Consider the following 19,256-nt stretch of genomic DNA (forward strand, 5'->3'; position numbering starts at 1 on the left):
TCAACTAGTTGGTGGGTCAGATAATTAGTAAATAAGATGTTAATTACTAATGCAACAGATGCTAGGCCTGGAAAAGGTCACCAGCTGCCCAGTGATGAGGATGTGGAGGACAGTGGCCTTGACTGTACTTTCTGCAGCATTGAGGCTGCTGGAGTCGGGGAAAGCATGGGGAAGTATCCCCAGGGAAGTGCAGATGGAGGCTACCTGAAGTCTCTGGGGGGAAGTCATGTCTGGGACTCTTGGCCAAAAACCAAGAGCTTCCAGGAGTGGGAGGAAGGACAGGCTGGAGTCAGGCGGCTGTGAGCGCCCTGGCCAGCCAGTGGAGTTGAGCTCTGAGCAGACTTTGTCCTGGTGGGGAAGAAGAGTGCCAGGCGAGAAACTGGGAGCACCCCACCCTCAGGCAGCATGGCAGGGGATGGGGAGGGCGACACCCCGCAGAATCATAGCAATGCCTACCCTCTGAGACCCCCTCAAAGGTCTGCAAGACTAGTCCAGGAGGAGCCACGTTAGGTCCGAGTCCTGGCTTGCGAGACAGGATATGAACATCCTGCGGATCTATGCGGTTCACTGCTCTCTCCCAGAGCCAGGGTTGGTGTCTGGGGACAGGCGAGTGGAGCCTGAAGACAGAGAATAAGCAGTGCCACCCCCAGGGCAGGTGGGAGGGGTCCCCACAACGTCTCCAGCACCTCCCAGCCTTGTTCTGCTTGCACGTTACCTGCATGTGTACCGCATCGCTCAGTCCTTGTCATTTCACAGTGACATCCCTCTGATCCCACAGCACAGCTTCCCGGCTGGAGGCTGAGGCATCACGGGGCCTGTCTGGTTCTGGAGTCCGTGCTCGCGAGGTGTCCGTCACCGGTCTTCTGTGCCTTCAGAAGCCCCGGACGCAGCAGCCAGCATGTTGGAAACGCGAGGAAGACCTGAGGGGCTCCCGCGTGGGGGGGGCAATTTTTTCTTAAATTCTATTTTTATGAATAATTCTCTTCATATGTTTCCTTTTATTCACAGTCACCCAGAAAACCTGCTTCCCAGCATTTTTATTGTGGTTTTTATGATTTTTTATGGATTTTTGGTTGCTAAAAGCAGACAAGTAGATCATTATGAAATGAAGAAAGCCGGGTACATCTTTCTGCAGGAAGTGCCCCCACCGGGCCACGCACTATATGCGGTTGTCATCGACACTGGTTTCCGGGCCCCGGCCAGGCTCACCTCTAAGGTAACTCGAGTGCCCTCTGGGCACCCTTTGGCTCAAAAGGTGTCGGTGGGTGTGAGAGTGGCACCAGAAGTGACAGTTTGATGATTTGCCTACCCTCCCTGTCACCTGTCCTAGTGGCCCATCTCATTCCTGCAACAGGGCTCACCTGCCCTCCCCTGCCCCCCAATAGCCTGTGTATCCATCAGGGCAGGAGGTGGGACCCCTACCCTTCTGCGGCTGTCGGCTCAAAGCCCTCCCCCTCGCTCTGCCTTCAGTGTGGAAAGCAGCCCAGACAGATTTGTTCTGCCTCCGAGTGGGTCTCTGAGACTCTTAGGACTGTGCTCTTCTGAGTTAGTGTGATTCCAGTACCCACCCCCAGGGTAGGTCTAGGGAGGAAAGGGCAAGAACAGTTGACATCAACTCTGGGAACAGCAGGACATGGCTGTGTGGGGAATTTGGGGCAAAAGACAGTATTCCCAGAGGAGCTGAGATGGGAGCAGTGGAGTGAGGTGCGCTGGGAGGAGGAGGAATTCACAGGGCAGCACCTGAGCCCAGAGGGTGCCTGTGCCAGGTGGGCCACGGAAGGAGGTCAGCCAGGGTGTGACTGGAGCCAGGTGAGGCATTTGTGGCAGAGCGGTGCCCACACAGGTCCTGCAGGGAAGGCTTTCCGAGGGGGGCAGCCTCCTTCTGCACTGGAACACACTCTCCCATTCTCTGAGGGAGCCAGGGCTGCTTTACAGGGTCCATAGGATTGGGGAGGTAGGGAAGGAGGTGCAGGTAAGGGAGAGTTCTCTGCAGGCCATGCTGGTGGTCCCACCCTGGTTTGTGGGAGGACGGGGCGCTGGGCGAGAGCCTTGATCAGTGTCTGCGGTGAAGAGGCCTGTGCTGTCCCCTGTGCTTTGTTTGAAGGTTTACATTGTTTTATGTGGTGAAAACGGACTTTCAGAAACCAAAGAGCTCTACTGTCCAGAGAAGCCCCTGTTTGAAAGGAATTCTAGACACACTTTTATCCTGAGGTACTCTGCAATATTCCACATGCGCCATCTGGGGAAGACGGGCCACGCAGAACTGGTGTGGGCTTATTACAAATCCAAAACAGGCAGACTAACAGGGAGCATCCGGTTACATGCAAACAATTCTGTGAATTGTTTACAGTTTGTTATTTGGTGTAGATTAAGCAGTGTGTTTACGTGAGGGGAGGAAGGAAGGAAGGACAGACTTACTGACTTTGCATTTTGGTAGCATTCACAATCGCAGTGTTTTCTGTGTCACTAAACATGCGTGAATTAATGGAGTTCACCCCAGATTTGGAAGAGCCAGAATGTATGATGTCCCACGGATGGCCGAGGTGGGGAAAGAGGGATGATGTATCAAGACAGGAGGGCAAGCAGCTGACGTTTTAGAAAATGTGAAAGTACTGAACTAAATTGTTTTTCCTCCTGAAAATTTCATTTCTAATATTTGTTTGTTTGAAGTATTATATCTTTATTAAGAAATAAAAGATTACCTTCAGACTCACCCACCCCAGATGATTTGAGTGCCTTCGATTGAGGGAAACTAACAGAAATTGAAGGCCCGTGTGCACGGCCCCTGCTCAGTGAGGTTCCCTGTCACTGACGTGTTCCAGGAGGTGGTACACGTCACTCTGCGTGTCAGTTATCTGTTGACATGTCCCATCCTTTTTCAGGGCGTTGAGGGTAGGCATCGGTGCTGTGCAGTGCCAGGCCCCACACACCTGCCTGATGAGACTCTGTTGTGTGTGTCACCAGTGCTCCTGACCACCTGGGCTCACTGCGGAAGGTCCGCCTCTGGCACGACAGCTGTGGGTCTTCCCCGGCCTGGTTCCTCAGCCACGTGATGGTGAAGGCACTGCACACAAGACAGAGCTGGTTTTTCCCCGCCCAGTGCTGGCTCTCGGCAAGCTGGCACGACGGCCGTGTGGAACGGGAACTCACTTGTCTACAAGGGGGGCTCGGCTTCTGGAAGGTAGGCCCCGTCCAGGCCGACCAGCCCACCGGGGCACCTGGCCCTGCTTCTCTCGCTGCAGTTATTGCTTCAAACTCAAATGAATCGTATGAACTCATTTCTTAGTTAATTGTCGTGATATTTATGTCCTAAATGGTGCATTCGTTAAGTGGCCATCTGGGCACGGATCAGTCACTTCTGCCATTTGTTAACCATTGCAGTACCCCTTTTCTTCTTTTGATTGTAACTGTAATGCCATTTCTGGAACTTATGGTTGCTGGTGGTCTTTGCTGTCCAGAAGGACCCCAATGAAAGATTTCACACTGCCCTGTATGTATTCTCAACAACCTACAAAATGACCAACAGAATAATCCAGATTGAGGGCCCAGATGTAGGAGATGGTGAAAAATCACTGATATCCTCACAAATTAACTATGAAAGTTTTGAGGTTTGCATGTTCCTTTCCAGCTTTCCCTGTACACAAACATATACACTCTTAGTAGTAACGTGGTACGTTTTGCACTTCCTAATATAACATGTTAGGGTAGATCTCTTCATGAATTTTCTTTTTTTATTTTATTTTTCAGTGAATTTTCTTTAAAATAATTTAAGGGCCATATACTGGCCCACTAGGTACTGGTCTCAGGTTAAGCACCCACCTGTTGGGCATTTACAACTTCCTTTCTTTTATTACGGTGACAGAAAATGCCATAGGGAACACTTTACTGTGTGATCTTGCATCTCTGATGAATGATTCCTGAGGCTGGTGAGAGCCCAGTGAGGGCTGGTGTTGCCCCACCAGATCTTGCCGGGCCAGTGGGCTTTCTTTCCAACTCTCACCTTGCACCTGCCGTGGTGAGAGGGCCAGGCTCTGACCTGGGCATTTTCAGGCCTGGTGTTGCTCAGTTAGTGATATGATGACCGTGGATTGGCAATGAGTTTCATTCAGGCCCTGCATACAAAGTCCTTCAACACCTAAAACTTGTTCTTTGACAGTTGTTTCCTCGTGAGAGTGACCAGGTAGCTGACTGACTGTAGTGGACGATGGAAGACATATGTGGTTCATTCTCCACCTGTTTTGCTTGAGAACATTTTGCTGGAAACCTTTACCCACCAATTTAGTCCTGTATAAGCACTTGCAGCTGTGTCCTATGAATCAGTGGTCATTGTTAACCAGTCCTTTCACATAGAAAAGATACATTCTCTGACTGTCAAAACCAATTGGCTGGTATTTGCTGCTGTGTTCTGCTCATTTTCCACAATATCAGTCCTAGATATAATTCTGTTTTTTCTAGAACAGTGTTGAGCACCAAGCATCATTTTCATTGACTTGAAACTTAAAATCCAGGGCATTTCCTAAGCATCATATCTCCTGCTGCGTGGCAGACACCCAGCAGACTGCCGAGAGCAGAGGTGGTCCAGACATGGTCCCATCTTGGTGCACTCAAAGCCCAGTTAAAATTTCCTGTGTGTCCAAGAAAGTGCTGAGAGTGTGTGTAGGGGGCAGTTGAAAGCCCATTAGAACGCAAAGGAGAGAAATGGGCAGAGGCTGGTGCCAGATTCCAGTGTGGTGGGAGCTTGGCCAAGTAAGGGGAAGGAGCAGCCACTGCAATGGGGTGGGGACACTGCTCAGGGTGTCCACCTGGACCTATAGCCCCTCACCCAGCATCCAGCTAGCAGCCAGGCAGAAGAGCTGAGCCGAGCACGTGTGGGGCTCTGCCCCGATTCCTGGTGATCAATGAGGCTGTTACCCTGTTCACGTCAATGCCCAAAGTCCCAGAGCACTTCTCCGGCTGGTTTCTGTTTCAGCTTTTCTACTGCAAGTTCACGGAGTACCTGGAGGATTTTCACATCTGGCTCTCCGTGTACAGCCGGCCCTCCTCCAGTGGGTACCTGCACACGCCCCGCCTCGCCGTGACCTTCTCGCTGCTGTGTGTCTACGCGTGTCTCGCTGCCCTGGTCACCGCTGCAGGGCAAAAGCAGGTGGGAGGGGCCACTTCTTTACAGGGGCATCCAGACCCGAGAGCGATGGCGTGGTCTGTCTTGAGTAAGGAGTTAAGAAGGCTCACAGTCCTCTGAGGAAGGTTTAAACTGGGCCTGCAGGGGTGTGCAGAGTGGTGGGCCCTGGGTGGTGTCAGTGCAGCCTTGCCACACAGGGCCACTGTGCTCAGCTGGTGGCTGCCAGTGGGAGTTCACGCCATGGTGCCAAGAAGCAGGGCTTTGACAGGTTGGCAAACTGAACTGTCTTATGAGAATCTTCCTAATTCTTTTTTAAGGTTGGCAGTTCATTCAAATTTTAAACTAGTCCTCTAGCCAGGAGAACAGAGGTCAGTTCTGATGGGCACATTTGCCCTTGGGATGCCAGTTTTCATTAGCAACCGTGGCCTGACTGTTCCTCGTGAGACAGAGAGAACTAGCTCTAAATCACTACCAGCAGTTAAGATGGAGACAATGTTTTCATTTGGGGGTGAGGGAAAAACGGACTCATTTTCCAGGACAACCTCATGGCCATTTGTGGGCCCAGCTGGGTTCGTACAGCCCAACAAGGCTGGGAAATTTGGTGACAGGGTCTGTCTCAGAGGTGGGGGCCAGCGAGCCACCCACAGGACAGCGGGGCTTGGTGGCTGCCCACATGGCACTGAAAGCTGTCAGAAGGGTCTGATAACATAGGGTTTGGCAGGATTTTTTTAAAAAAGAATAACGTGTTCGTAGTACTAGTAGAAAAGATGATGTCAAAGTGTCAAATACCAAGAAGGGAACCTTCTGTGCACCTGGGAGGAGATCGGGGCCTGAGTCAGGATGGCTGGCCTCTCATCTGAGGGTGATGAGTCCTCTGATCTCAGGCTGCTGACCCACTGCTTCTCCTGCTGATGGTGCACTGGGGATACTGATGCCCAGAATGTAGTGAGTACTGACAGTGGAGCTCACAAACATTTCATCAACCCAATAGGACTTTTCTTTTTAATTTCAGGTTAATATAAGAGTACAAATGATCAGGTTACGTTAGGTTTGTGTTTGTTAGGTAAAGTCCAAGTTGTAGCTGACTCTTTGACCCAGGAGGTGTGCCGTGTACCCGACAATGTGCCCGTTAAGTGAGAGCTTACCAAGCCCCTCTTCCCTTCTCCTCCCCCTGCCCCACCACTTGAATTTAATTGTGGTTTTTTCCTCGTGTGGGCATGTATTTGTTCAATTACTAATTTCATATTAGTATTTAGTACATGGGATGCTTCCTTCTCCATTCTTGTGATACTTAGTAGAATGTTCTCCGACTCCATCCAAGTAAATATAAAAGATGAAAAGTCTCCATCTTTTTATGGCTGAATGGTATTCCATGGTATACATATACCACAGTTTGTGAATCCATTCCCGGGTTGATGGGCATTTAGGTGGTTTCCATGTCTTGGTGATGTGAATTGAGCTGTGATAAAACATTCTAGTGCAAATGCCAAAAGACTTTTCCGTGAGGAAAATAAAATAATTTCTTGTGATGTTTTGTTTGTTTTTTACTCCTGGGATAGAAGGGCCAACGTTCATGAAGAGAGCCCTTCTGGAGTCTTCGGGTTAACATAACAGCTGCTGTTGGGTCGTTGCAGCTCCCGTTGGATGTCAGCCCCCCTGGCATGACTCCTGGGCCCTTCAGGATGGGTCTCCTGTGTGCCTTCCTGGCTTCTCCAGGGGCCCAGCTCCTGTCGCTGCTCTTTAGGCTCAGCAAGGTACCACAGCTTATGTGCCTGGCCTTTCTCCTGGACAGTCCCTTCACTGTGGGACGTGCCCTGTGCCGACCACATCTGTACTTCCGCAGGCAGCCGCAGGGCCTTCCCAGGCTGAACCTCAAGGTCTCATGGGAGGGGTGCAGACAGAGGCCACTGGGGGTAAGTGTGCGCTGAACAACTCAGAACCCTCTTCCCCATTGCCTTTTGGGTTAATCTCCTACTTTCTTTTTTTTTTTTTTTTATTGTTGGGGATTCATTGAGGGTACAAGAAACCAGGTTACACTAATTGCATTTGTTAGGTAAAGTCCCTCCTATAATTGTGTCTTGCCCCCAAAGGTGTTTCACACACAGAGACCCCCACCCCCTCCCTCCTTCTCTCTCTCTCTCCTCTCCCCTTCCCCCACCCCCACTGTGTACTAGGTCATTAATTGTCCTCATATCAAAATTGAGTACATAGGATTCTTGCTTCTCCATTCTTGTGAAGTTTACTAAGAATCATGTCTTCCACATAGTGCCGACGGTGGTGGGACTGCTCTGAGGAGGGAGAGCCAGCTCTGCCTTCCCCATTCACAAGGTTACTGCAGTCCTGTAGTTTGCAGTGTGCAATTTCCTTTCTGCAGGTCCGGCACCAGCCTGAGGCCCTTGGGAGAGGTGGGCAAACAGAACCACTGTTAGGCCAAATGTCCCTGAACGCTGGTCTCATCTAAGAACCGGGCACATGCCCACCTGACACTGAAGTGTCCAGCTTTGCCTGGTGGTTTCTTGCATGCACTTGACATAGGTTTGGTCAGATCTTTTAAAAAGTCAACCATAAACTCTTAATTTTTCTTTAAGGATTCTAGCATGTGAAGCTTTGTATGTTTCATGCTAATTGGCATGAATATTGTCCCAGCTTCAGATGATACCAGAAGCTCAGCAGTGAGCTTGCAGAGGCAGGGAACTGCCAGGGAACAAACAGGGCCGCGTCTAGGGAGGACAGAGCCTGCTGAACATGCAGTCCCCAAAAGGGCGGCCAAGTCCCTCTCAGTTCTGTCCAAGAGGGGATGGGGGAGGGCCTGGCCTGCCAGAGTGCATGGCTGGGGAGTCCTGGTGCTTGTGATACATGAGCATTTAGTTTTCTCAAAGCTCCAGGCTACCCTAGGTCTTGAAGAGCTGGATTCAGGCTGTCCCTGAAGGATAGTGGCCAGCAGCGCCGTTGTGCAGCAGCAGGAGGCTGCGTCTGACAGGGCCCACGCTGCGCAGCGCCTGGCACATGGTGGGGCACACAAAGACAGTTTCTGGGAGAGAGTGAGGCCTCACATAGGTGCACAGTGAGCCTTCAGCACGGTGTCAGGGGGACTTCGAGGACACACTTGTCCCAAGGAGCAGCCACCCTCCATGACAGCTAGCCACGTGGCCTGGGTTGGAAGGCAGCCCTCAGAAGTGCACACCAGACCCCAGTGAGGCTGTGAGAAAGCCTGGCTGCACGCCTCCTTGTCCTGGCCCCAGAGCCACAATCCTTGATTTATGTTTGGGAAGGGCATGTTGGTTTGCCAATAGCAGCTTCCTGGCAACAGCCCCTTAGTCAGTTAAAATGTGTTGTGTTTGGTTGCCCTGTGTCAACCCAGCATTCTGCCTCCAGAGGTGCCCTCGCTGGGGACTTTCCTCTGAGAGCAATCACAAGAAGATGGGGCTCCAGATGGCTCCACGCAGAACAGAACAGGGTGGCCGTCTGGACATGTGCGTGGCTCTGGGGAAACCATGTACCAGGGAGAGGAGAGTGAGGTGTGGGAGCAGTCACCGCCCATGTCCCCTGGGTGGGGCTCCAGTCAGCCTGCTTAGTCTTCAGGGTCTGGAATGGGAACTAGCCCCTCTATCACTGGTGTTGGGGGTCTGTTGGTTAATGCAGGAGGGAACCCGTAAGGGGCCACTGAGGGTGCTGCAGGCCAGGAGTTGCTGCTCACCCACCCCTGTCCCACCCGGCCCCTTAGGGGGTCACTGATGTCCCAGCTCAGCAGTCAGGTGGTCATAGTCCCTGTTTGATCTCTTCAGGGCCCGATGGATGGGGTGAGGTCCCCCACACATGGTGGGCTTCTCTCAGTCTGCTGTCTCAGGGGTTAATGTCATCTGGAGACAACATCACACACACACACCCAAAATAACGCCGAATGTCTGGGCCCTTGGTAGCCTGCTCAGGTTGACACATGGAGTTGGCCAGCACTCCTCTGAGGAGGGAGGCGCCAAGGCCTGCTCACCTGCCCGGCTTCCATTCTCTTCTTCCTCCCGCAGCCGCCAGCAGTGGTTTGGAAGGAGTTGTACCCCCATCGAGGGCCCGTTGGCCGTGGTCAGGCTATGCAGTGTGGGCCATTTGTGTGATGGTTTCCCTGGGCTGTGGCATGGGGACAGGATTTCTAGGCTACCGGTGAGTCGGGAAGATTTTCACATATCCTCAGGTTCATAGTGTGTTGCTCCACAGGTCTCTGCGCTTCTAGGAACTCTCCACATGCAGGCACCATATGTCACTTCCTGCTAATTTCCCCCTCACTTCCCCTTCCTGCCTCCTGGTTTGGGGGGAAGCTAGGAATTGAATCATATGCAAACCTCACCCAGCTGGTTCTGTGACAGCAGCCAGGCTGGATGGAGCCCAGGTATTAAACAAGAATCCACAGGACACCCACTGAGGAAGGAAGGAACCCAGCAGGCAGGCTCTGAGCCGGTGCACCTGCCTGGGAGATGGGGATTAGGATACACGGGTCACAGGCTCCCACTCCTTCCCTCTGCATACACTGACTCTGTGGCTCCCGTGCAGCTCGGGCCACTGTTGGTGACCATGGAGTCATTCACTGTGGCTCTGTGGGCCCATGTCTCCATAAACCATGAAGAGGAGCTATAAGGCCAAGGCCCTCCCCCCCAACCCTTTCCCCAACCGTGCGTGTTGGATCATCTGTGAGGATGAGCAGGGTACTTAACATCTCCCCATGCCCCAGTGTGCCCATCTGTAAAGCAGAGACATCAGAGCACTTAATTCACAAGGTTTTACTAAATATCATTCTGTTAGGCTCCACAAGTCAGCTTTGCTGTGTCGTTGCTATTATTATCATTATTATTATTACTACCCCGTAACACGTTGTCCTCCCCTTCCCTTCTCTGCATTCTGTTCCATCTTGTGTTGGGTCTTCCTTTTGCTTTCCCACTGGGCAGCCTCAGGAAGGTTGATGTCCTCTTGGCAGGAAAGGACTCTCCTCCGACACGCAGAAAGACCCCACCCATGCACAGCCCCCACCGGGCGGCAGCCCCCTTCTCACCCGTAGTCCTGCTGTGGCTCAGGCACTGCCCCCTCAGCCCCCATTCTCACCCTGCTCCTGCGTGGGCGCTGACCGCTCTGTTCCCGGGGCAGGTTCAGCCCGGCGCAGTGTGTGTGGTGGCTGCATCTGCTGTCCCTCTCCGTGGTCTGCTGTGTTTTTGTCACCCAGCCACTAATGGTAAGAAAGGCCTCCGTGGTAGAGGCACCTTCCATCCATCAGTGGGGCCTGGAAGGGAAAGGGAGAGGCTGGCTTCATGTTCGTAGTGTAGCTTGATTTTCTTTGTAGCTTGATTTAAGAAGCAGTGAACCTGGGAACCCGGCCCTGAGCCAAGCTCCATGTGGGCCTGTTCTTCAATTCTCATAAAATCCTATGAGGAATGAACCACTTCAATCCTCAGTTTTCATTTGAGGAGAGTGAGCTTCAGAGAACACAAGTCTCTGGAGGGAGGCCGCACCTGCTGGGAGGGTGGTCGGGAATCGAGGCAGTGGCTGTTTGTGGGGTCCTGGCAGCAGTTAGGGACAGGAAGGCAGCTCTGTGCGGTGCAGTTGACCCTCTGTGCTGCCACGATTTTCTTTCTTCCAGACATGCCTCATGGCATTGGGTTTTGCTTGGAAAAGGAGAGGCGACAACCAGTTTTACAGGGAGTCTTTATGTGAGGCAACCAGGAATCTGGACTCTGAGCTGGAAGAACGTTCCTGGACTCACCTTCCACTTTCTTCAAGCTACGGTTTTCCTGGCTGTGCCGCTGAAGTTGAAAAAGTGAGGCCTGTGCCGAGGAACTGAGCTGCAGGGAGCGGCTTTGTAGTCGCATTGGAGTGTCTGGACTTGGGCTTGGAATTCAAATTGGGTTGCCTTTTAGGAGACCGCTGGGATGTATCCTAATTTCTTACATTTCTTTGCACACACGTACTTGACAGAAGAACAATTAAGACTTCTTTCCTTGTCTTTACCCCAACCCCAAGGAAGTCAGAGCACCAAGAAAATTAACATATTTTAAAATGAGAAATACAATTCTTGCATATCATTTCAAAGAAATTTTAGGCCATTTGCAGTTCAGTGGACCCACAGGAAATGTGTTCCTTCTCACTCTCTCCTCTCCTCCTCTGTGCTCAGCGGTGCCTGTGGGATGCAGAGATCTCACTGGCAGAGTGAGTGACGCAAAGGAGAAGGGTCTGGTGGCCACATGAACTTCACAGGCTCGTTGTTAACACAGGTGCACATGAAGTGCACTTGGGGTCCTGCACACCTGTGGTGTAATCCCAAGGGCGTAATTCCAGCCAGATCCCTGTGTCTGCCCTCCTCACCCGTCCCCTCTCCCCTTGGAGGCTAGTAGTGAGCTGCGGACCTGGCGGGGCCTGTCTCCCCCACAGCCTCTCGACCTCCCCTGCAGGCCCTGATCATGGCGATGAAATGTGGTGAGCACAAACCTTGTACCAGCCATTGTGCTATTCCACGTCTACACTTCATTTATGTTTATCATTTCATTTGTTCTCTACCAGACCCTATGAAGTAGGCAGCCGTATTGCACCCCATTTCAAAGATGGCAAGTGGAAGCTCAGAGAGGGAAGTGATCAGACCAAGGCCACAGGACCGTGAGCAGGGCTCTGGGGCTTCCTCATGTGCCCCCTGCCTCCCACTTTTTGACACGCTGCGCTGTGCTGGCTCTCTGCCACCTTCTGGATCTGAGCTTTCCTTTTCTCTTCGAAGGCGTTTCTGCCTCTTCTGCCCCATGTGCAGCTGTGCACTGCTGGCTGCCTGTCTGTTTTTTCTTTTCTGTACTCAACCTCAGGGGGAAGCATCGTTCCAATGAATTCAGCCATGACCCTGAGGGCCAAGCTATTATCTCCAGACCTGTGTGCCCATCCCACTAACTCTTTAATGTCAGGACGCCCACAAATGACCCTCCCCCACATCCAGCCACACTGTGCCCCTTCCCAAGATGGCACGTTGGCTCGAAGGAACATCCGAACCCACAGGCTCCATGTGTGTAAGGTCTCGGTGTGGGTTTGTGTACCTGCCAGACATTTCCTGGAAGCCCAGAGTCTCTGAGACAAAGGACTGCCCTGGCCTCTCAGGCAGCCCCAGTGCCTGCTCTGTGAGTGGGTTCTGAGTGAATGAATGACTATGAGATAAATGGAGGATTATCTTCAAGGGTTTACTTATCTGGCTACTATTACGCCCTGATCATAACCAGATAGAGTGGGAAGGCAATAACACTTTTTATAAAAAGAAAAACAAAGGTGTTCCTTGCTCAGACTGTACTTTAACATGGCTTTTCCATAGTTCAAAGGTCTTTAAGAGAAAATTTGTACAAATGCCAAAGGTGATTGCTCCTCTGATTTGATAGTTGCAGCCATGCCTCTCATGTAGCGGCTCTTTGTAATGGCCCAGCTGCAATTCTTGCCAAAAAAAAAAAAAGCTCGTCTGGGACACGAGCAGATATTTTAAATGGGTCTACCCCTCCCAGACCCTTCCCAGCTACCTGGTACATGTTATCTGGGACCTCTTTGTCCCCCAATCCCCAGGCAGAATGAAAGGGACGGTGACAATGTGGTCCTTGGGCTGGTAGAAACACTAGGGCCTCTCCCCCTCCACCACCAGACCAGCGGCTCACCGCACCCTTGTCCTTGACAGGTGTTGGCTGCGCGGCAGCGAGTGCGGCGCCTACGCTGGGCATGTCCACCATCCACAGCCCAGCTCAAGGTCACCAGGGAGCGGATGAGGAGAGAGAGCCGCGCGCAGGCTGCCCTGAGGTGAGTGGTGGCCTTGCTGGGGATGGGCTTGCTCTGGTCTGGTCCCCCTTTCAGAGAGAGTGTCCTCCTGCCTCTGGTAGTTCTTAGACGTGTCCTCATTGGTGGGTGGGAGTGTGGTTGGGGAAACCTTGCTGGCCCCAAGGTCATCCTTACCCATAGACACAACCTGCACTGTCTGAACATGAGGGGATGTAAGGAAACTTGACTGGAGGCAGAAAACAGAATTCTGCAACTTGCCCGTAATGAGAAGCTGGGTAAGGACTGTCTCTCTCCAGGCGTCAGCTCCCTCCATCCCTGCGTGGATTTGCACACCTGATCAGATCTAATCCCACTCACATCTGCCCTCAGCCCGTGGCTGGAACCTTTGCTTCTCCAGCCGGGGCACTCAAGAGTGTGGGAATCGATAAAATAATTACAGCACCGCATCCTAGGGCATTGATTTTACCCAATGACAAATATTTTTAAAATAGCTTAAATATTCAAATATGCACGACTATGTAAGGTGCTAGTAACATAATTTGAGTGTTTTTTTTTTTTTAAGAGATAAAACACAAATTTAAGAAATAGGCCTTGGCAAAGCTCTTCAACATAGACCTCGGGCAGGCTTCTCTTGATGACCTCTCTCCCCCTCCCATTCGTGGTGATGCTGGGTGGATTGTGGCCACAGTAAGGGCCTTTCCATGCATGCCAGAAGCTCCTTTCCAAATTCTGAACATGAATTTGGTCTCTCGCTGCTGTAGTTTGTGAAGGATTTAGGAATTTCTGATATTTTCCCAAAAATGCCATTGCTAGAATGTGTAAAAGAAGCACCCCCAACCGTTTTCCTTTAAAACAAAATCCCTTCATTACAGTCTGAAGCACTATTAACTCCCCCTTAAGTATTTTCCAAATTCTTTTCCAAAGAAAAGAAGCTATACTTGTTGCTAGGATATCACATTAAAAAGAGAGCAGGAAAGGAATTCCAGAAAGATGGAGCAGTGGAGAGGTTTTTTAAACTTGTCAAATCTCCCCATAAAATTAGAGCAATTAAGATAGCAAGAACTAAATCCACAAAAAACATGCACATCAAACCAGAGGCAAGTTGTCCCCCATCTCTACAGGTACACAGGTGGTGACCAACCACTGAGTGCCCCAGTCCTGTAGTGTGGCATGCCTGCAGAACACAGCAGAGGGATGTGGGGGGTACCCAATGCACCTGAAAACAGAAGGACCCCAAGCCCCAGCAGACATCACTCACTAGGAAAGTGTGGGTGCATCTGGGAGGAGTTTGCACACTCCAGTTCTCAGGAGAGTGCAAGATCTGGAGGCTTGGAGCCACCCAACCAGTTGAGCCTTCAGAGCTAACCAAGCCTGCCTTTGCCAGAACACAGCCTCATAGAGGGGAAACAGCTGGGGGCAGTATCCAAGCAGCACAGGCCCAGAGAAAGCAATTAGAGACAGCAGATGTGGAAAGAGGCTAAACTAGCTCTTTTGCAATAACATAACTAAAGGTCTGGGAAAAACCTACAGGAATGAAAAGAAACCACTACAAATAATAAGAAATTTAGTAAATTACCAACTTCTAAAATTAAAAGACAAACCTAATGATAAACCTTTGTATAAACTCAAAGACAATTCAATGGGAAAAAGATAATCCCTTTAAAAAAATGGTGCTAGGGGCTGGGTAGTCCTAGCTGAGGCGGGTAGATTGCTTGAGCTCAGGAGTTGCAGACCAGACTGCAGGTCTGCAATGAGACCCTGTCTCTATTTTAAAAAAAAAGGGAAACTAGTCAGGCATCATGGCAGATGCCTATAGTCTCAGCTACTTGGGAGGCTGAGGCAAAAGGATCACTTGAGCCCAGGAGTTTGAGGTTGCTATGAGCTAAGACACCAGAGCACTCTAGCCTGGAGCAACGGAGTGAGACTCTTACCTATCTCAAAAAAATAATAGAAATAAAAATAAATAAAAAATGGTGCTGGGAAAATGGGATGTTGATGTGTAAAAAATAAACCAAAAAAATGGACCTTAGTATACATATACTTCACACCTTACATGAAAATTTCCTCCCAGAGATTTATTAAAGCCCAATTCCATTAAAAATGTTTTGCCAAGTGACACTCCTGGGTCTGTAAGGATGCTAACTTTAAATATCTCCTTCCAGAAACCTTTCCATGTACATCCTCACGCTGCTTCTGCTTTTGTGTATAACGTACGGGGGATTCTCCCAGGATGAATATTCTCTCAATCAAGCTATCCGGAAGGAACTGACAAGGTAGGAGGCTTGAGGAACTCCTCCAGTTCTTACACGAGTTCATGGCCAGCCTGTGCCCAAGGGGAAGCTCGAAGCTTGGGTTCTGAGGGAGTTTACTTCATCCTTCAGGCAAGCAAGACACCTCTTTGTTTTCTAGCATCAGAGTGTCAGAGGGACCCACAGACTCTCTCTTCCACTTCCTCAGTCCCTTTACCTCTGCAGGACTGAGGCCCAGAGAGGGATCTTCATCATGCCCCACATGCGAAAGATGGGAAATGTCCAATGGGCTTGTGGACCATCTCCCTAGTGCTAATAAGAGGCCTCCATCGGCAGACTTGGGGCACTTTCCTAGCATGTCATTTTAGGCACATAGTGAAACAAGGACATTTCAAGGCACTTTGAGTTCTGTTCCAAAATAAGGTCTTATGTTTTTTCCTTCCTTCCTTCCTTCCTTCCTTCCTTCCTTCCTTCCTCTGAAGACATCTGGGTTCTTCCATCAAAGACTATGGTTGCAATTAATAATAAACAACAGTGATTTTAAACAATTTGTAATATCGTCTCAAGTTCTCTACCATTTCCCAAGCATTTGTGTGCTTCTTTCTATTTCTAGTCATAGTAGGCATTTATCATCAGTAAACATTAAATAACTAAAAATATATAAAGCAGAAAAATGTCCATGATTCCCCCCGGCAGAGGCAACCATGATGGCATTTTGTTGCGTCCTATTTCTTCTCCATGTCTTAAGGCTTCTGAGATTAGTATGCATATTGTCATCGACGGGTGCATTTTGTACAGCACTTCTTTTTCTACTCAGAGCTGTCAGACTTTATTTTTCACCTACCCCAAACCGTCAGCCTAATAGCTCTTCAAAAAAAATTGGCTTTTATTTCTTAGGTACATGATATGAAATAGTATTTGTTCTTCAGAATGGTTTCAGTGACAGGAAATGGAATGATTCTGTGTGAGAATAGGAGGCATTTCTGCAGCATTTCTATGAATGTGTTGCCTTTAGTAAGCAGTTTGATTTGATGTAAATATCAAGTGGTGAGTGTCTGGAAGTCCATTGACTTTTACATATCAATTCAGACAGAGGGTTGTTTATACCCAGCCAGATATTGGCTAGTGAATGCTGTCTGCCCCCTGTTTTACCAATAAAGTCAGAGCTAGAACTCCATTACAATGAATCTGGATTGTTTAGAGCTCAGTAATCCAATCCTCTCCTGCAAAGCATTCAAATAGTGAAGTTAAGTAGAATTTTCTGTCTCCCTGTTTGCAAACCCAGCCCTCATTCCCATCAACGACCAACTTTTCACCTTTCCCATCTGTGTAGGAGCGCAGTTTGTGCCAGTAGGTGGTGCTGTTTGCAAAACAAAGTAACGATTTAGGTCCTCTCTGGAAAAGGAAATCAACGAGAGAAACTTCTGGCTTTTGCTATTTATTTTTTGTCTCACATTTCATAAATCAGCACCATCTGACATAGTTCTCATTTGAATTTTCGCTTCTTGATATTCAAATCAGAAATATTGCAGCTGAGATAATATTTGTGCGATATCTCAGGTCCATTTTAGACCCAAGTGCTTAGATTAACGACTCAAATGTTGCCTCCCATGGGTTTGCACAGACCTTGCATGTTCCCATGGGGATGTGAGACCTCACTGCCTCTGCGTGCTCTGGCCACCAGGCAGGGATATTTATGTGTCCTGATTGGGAATGGAATGTTTAACATGGACCTTCTCCTCCTCAGTCCTCACCCCACCCACCCAGTACCTAATCCTGAGAAGTCAACAGCTCCTGAGGGTTTGGCTGTTAGCATTCCACACAGAGGAACTAAGTCCAGGAGGGGAAATAGATTAAATAGCATCCGGAGACTGGGCTTCTGACTCTCATTTGGTTACCAGGTGACTACAGCAAGTCCTTGGACTCTAGGCCTGAGTGTCTTCATCTGTAAAGTGATGAAGGTGGACTACTCATGTCTTAACAAAAAATCATCATGTTATTGGATTCCCTCATAACTTAAGTTATACCTGAAGTGTTTCTGAACTCAATAACTCTTTAGGAAATGCCAAGTAAAACAAAATAAACGAAACAAAAATCAACCACTCAATGAAACAGCAGTCAATGAAATACATACTCTATCCAGGTACCATCAATGGAGAATAACCTGGTTTGTCTTTTGCATTGTTTGGCGAGCTTTGTGGGCTTGGCCTATTTAATTGCCATAATCAATACAGACAGGGCCAAAATGTTCTTGGATCGTGTGGTTAACTACCCGCACTCCAAGTCTGGGGTGGGGTATTTCGGCCACGAGACCCATTCAGACTTAGTTTCTTTAACGTCATCCTAACAGGGAGCAGTATCAAGAAGTAGTAACATTTCCCAAAAGTCGCATGAACCCACCATGGCTGTGAAGAACCACTTTGTTTTTTAAAAACAGAATATGGAGCATATTCGTCTACGAATATACAGTATCTGTTAAATAATCCTGCCTCCCAGAGCAGATGGTTAACACTTTCCTCTGTTGAAAATTGAGCTCTGTTCTTTATGGCTGCGCCTCCCTCCTTCTTTGCCCCCTCGGTTCCTTCCTTTGAGTGGCTATGAATCTTTGCAGGGCTGTGTCTGCTTTCTTTTGGCCTCTTTATGTATTCTGCTTTCCTAGTGCCTCTCTGCGGCTTCATTCCACCCCCGGGGTATGTTGGCAGGTCTCCAATGTGCTGTGCATTTGATGTGCAGTTTGGCCAACTTTTCAGAGGAGTGCGGAGTTGAGGACCAGCACCCAGTGAAAGGCCTGCATAGATTAAGCTCTGGAAATGTATAAACCAACAGAGATGAAATACTTGAATGGACCGGAGATCATTTCTCTGTAAGACAAAAGAAATAAAACCAGCAAGACAAATTAGTTCACTAGATTTTATTCTCACAAGGTATAGAAATTTTTCAACACATTTATAGTCTGTATGAACTGTTGGTTGAGGCTGTTTGCATCTGTCTGTTTATATATTATTAATTTTTTTGATCCTTGATTTTATTTTATATTGTTTAATTCTTTGTCACAAACGGTCAAGTTTTTAAAAACTCTTTCTACTCTATCTCCAAAATCTGCCCTAAATCAACAGTGGAATATTTACTCCGTACGCTTGCCTGAGAGCACATGCTCTGTAGTGAGCTGGTAAACAGCTCGCAACTGGTTCTCTGCTCCCACCGTGGTCTATTTCATACCATCACCGTGACATCACTGAATGCGGAGTGGAGATGAGGCATGCACATTTTGCTATCTTGGCGAGAGACCCCCTTTGTTCACAACTCATAGTTAGTTTATTCTCTGAAAGAGTCTGGCTTTGGGTGCTAAAATAGGCAGGACAAATTTGTGTGTACTTGGACGACCTGAGTTGATATCCCTTTTTTTTTTAATTTTTAATTTCAGCTTACTTGTTCATTCTTCTTCGTTTGACGTACTCTTTTTTTTTTTTAGATGTTCTTCCTCTGGCAATGCTCTGTCCTTGCCTCCCCAGTAGGTGGGATTACAGACGTCTACCACAACGTCTGGCTGTTTTGATGTTAGTAGAGACGGGGTCTTGCTCTGGCTCAGTGCTGCTCATACTGGTCTCGAACCTCTCATATGGGTCTCAAACCTCCGAGCTCAGGCAATCCACCCACCTCGGCCTCCCACAGTGCTGGGACTACAGGCGTGAGCCACCATGCCCGGCCTAGTTGATATCCTTTTATAACTTCTTTTTTTTTTGAGACGGAGTCTCACTATATGGCCCCCTGGTAGAGTGCCATTGCATCACAACTCACAGCAACCTCAAACTCTTTGCAAATTCTCTTGCCTCAGCCTCCCAAGTAGCTGGGACTACAGGCACCCGCCACAAGGCCCAGCTATTTTTTTGTTTTAGTTGTCATTGTTATTTAGCAGACCTGGGCTGGGTTCGAACCCGCCAACCCAAGTGTATGTGGCTGGCACCTTAACCACTCAGCTACGGGTGCCAAGCCCTTTATAACTTCTTATCACTTTCCAACAAAAATGCATTCCCTAAGAAGTATTTTGGTCTCCCCTTTCATGAAGAGAGACCCAGATGGAACGGCCACACCAGACCCCTGTCTGTTTGCTGTGGGAT

General features: G+C 49.2%; 1 protein-coding gene across 1 annotated transcript in view; it reads left to right on the forward strand.

Annotated features, from left to right (window-relative positions):
* PKD1L1 (polycystin 1 like 1, transient receptor potential channel interacting) overlaps positions 1-19,256 on the forward strand; it is a 113,720-nt gene that overhangs the window by 51,279 nt on the left and 43,185 nt on the right. The window contains exons 18-28 of the mRNA XM_053609345.1: positions 1,009-1,216; positions 2,105-2,211; positions 2,965-3,181; positions 4,970-5,143; positions 6,754-6,873; positions 6,963-7,032; positions 9,142-9,274; positions 10,250-10,334; positions 10,740-10,916; positions 12,792-12,910; positions 15,052-15,162. Coding sequence (XP_053465320.1) covers positions 1,009-1,216; positions 2,105-2,211; positions 2,965-3,181; positions 4,970-5,143; positions 6,754-6,873; positions 6,963-7,032; positions 9,142-9,274; positions 10,250-10,334; positions 10,740-10,916; positions 12,792-12,910; positions 15,052-15,162 — 1,521 coding nt within the window. The remainder of the gene's footprint in view (positions 1-1,008; positions 1,217-2,104; positions 2,212-2,964; positions 3,182-4,969; positions 5,144-6,753; positions 6,874-6,962; positions 7,033-9,141; positions 9,275-10,249; positions 10,335-10,739; positions 10,917-12,791; positions 12,911-15,051; positions 15,163-19,256) is intronic.

Source organism: Nycticebus coucang, chromosome 11 (assembly GCF_027406575.1).
Source record: "Nycticebus coucang isolate mNycCou1 chromosome 11, mNycCou1.pri, whole genome shotgun sequence".
Classification (NCBI taxonomy): Eukaryota; Metazoa; Chordata; class Mammalia; order Primates; family Lorisidae; genus Nycticebus; species Nycticebus coucang.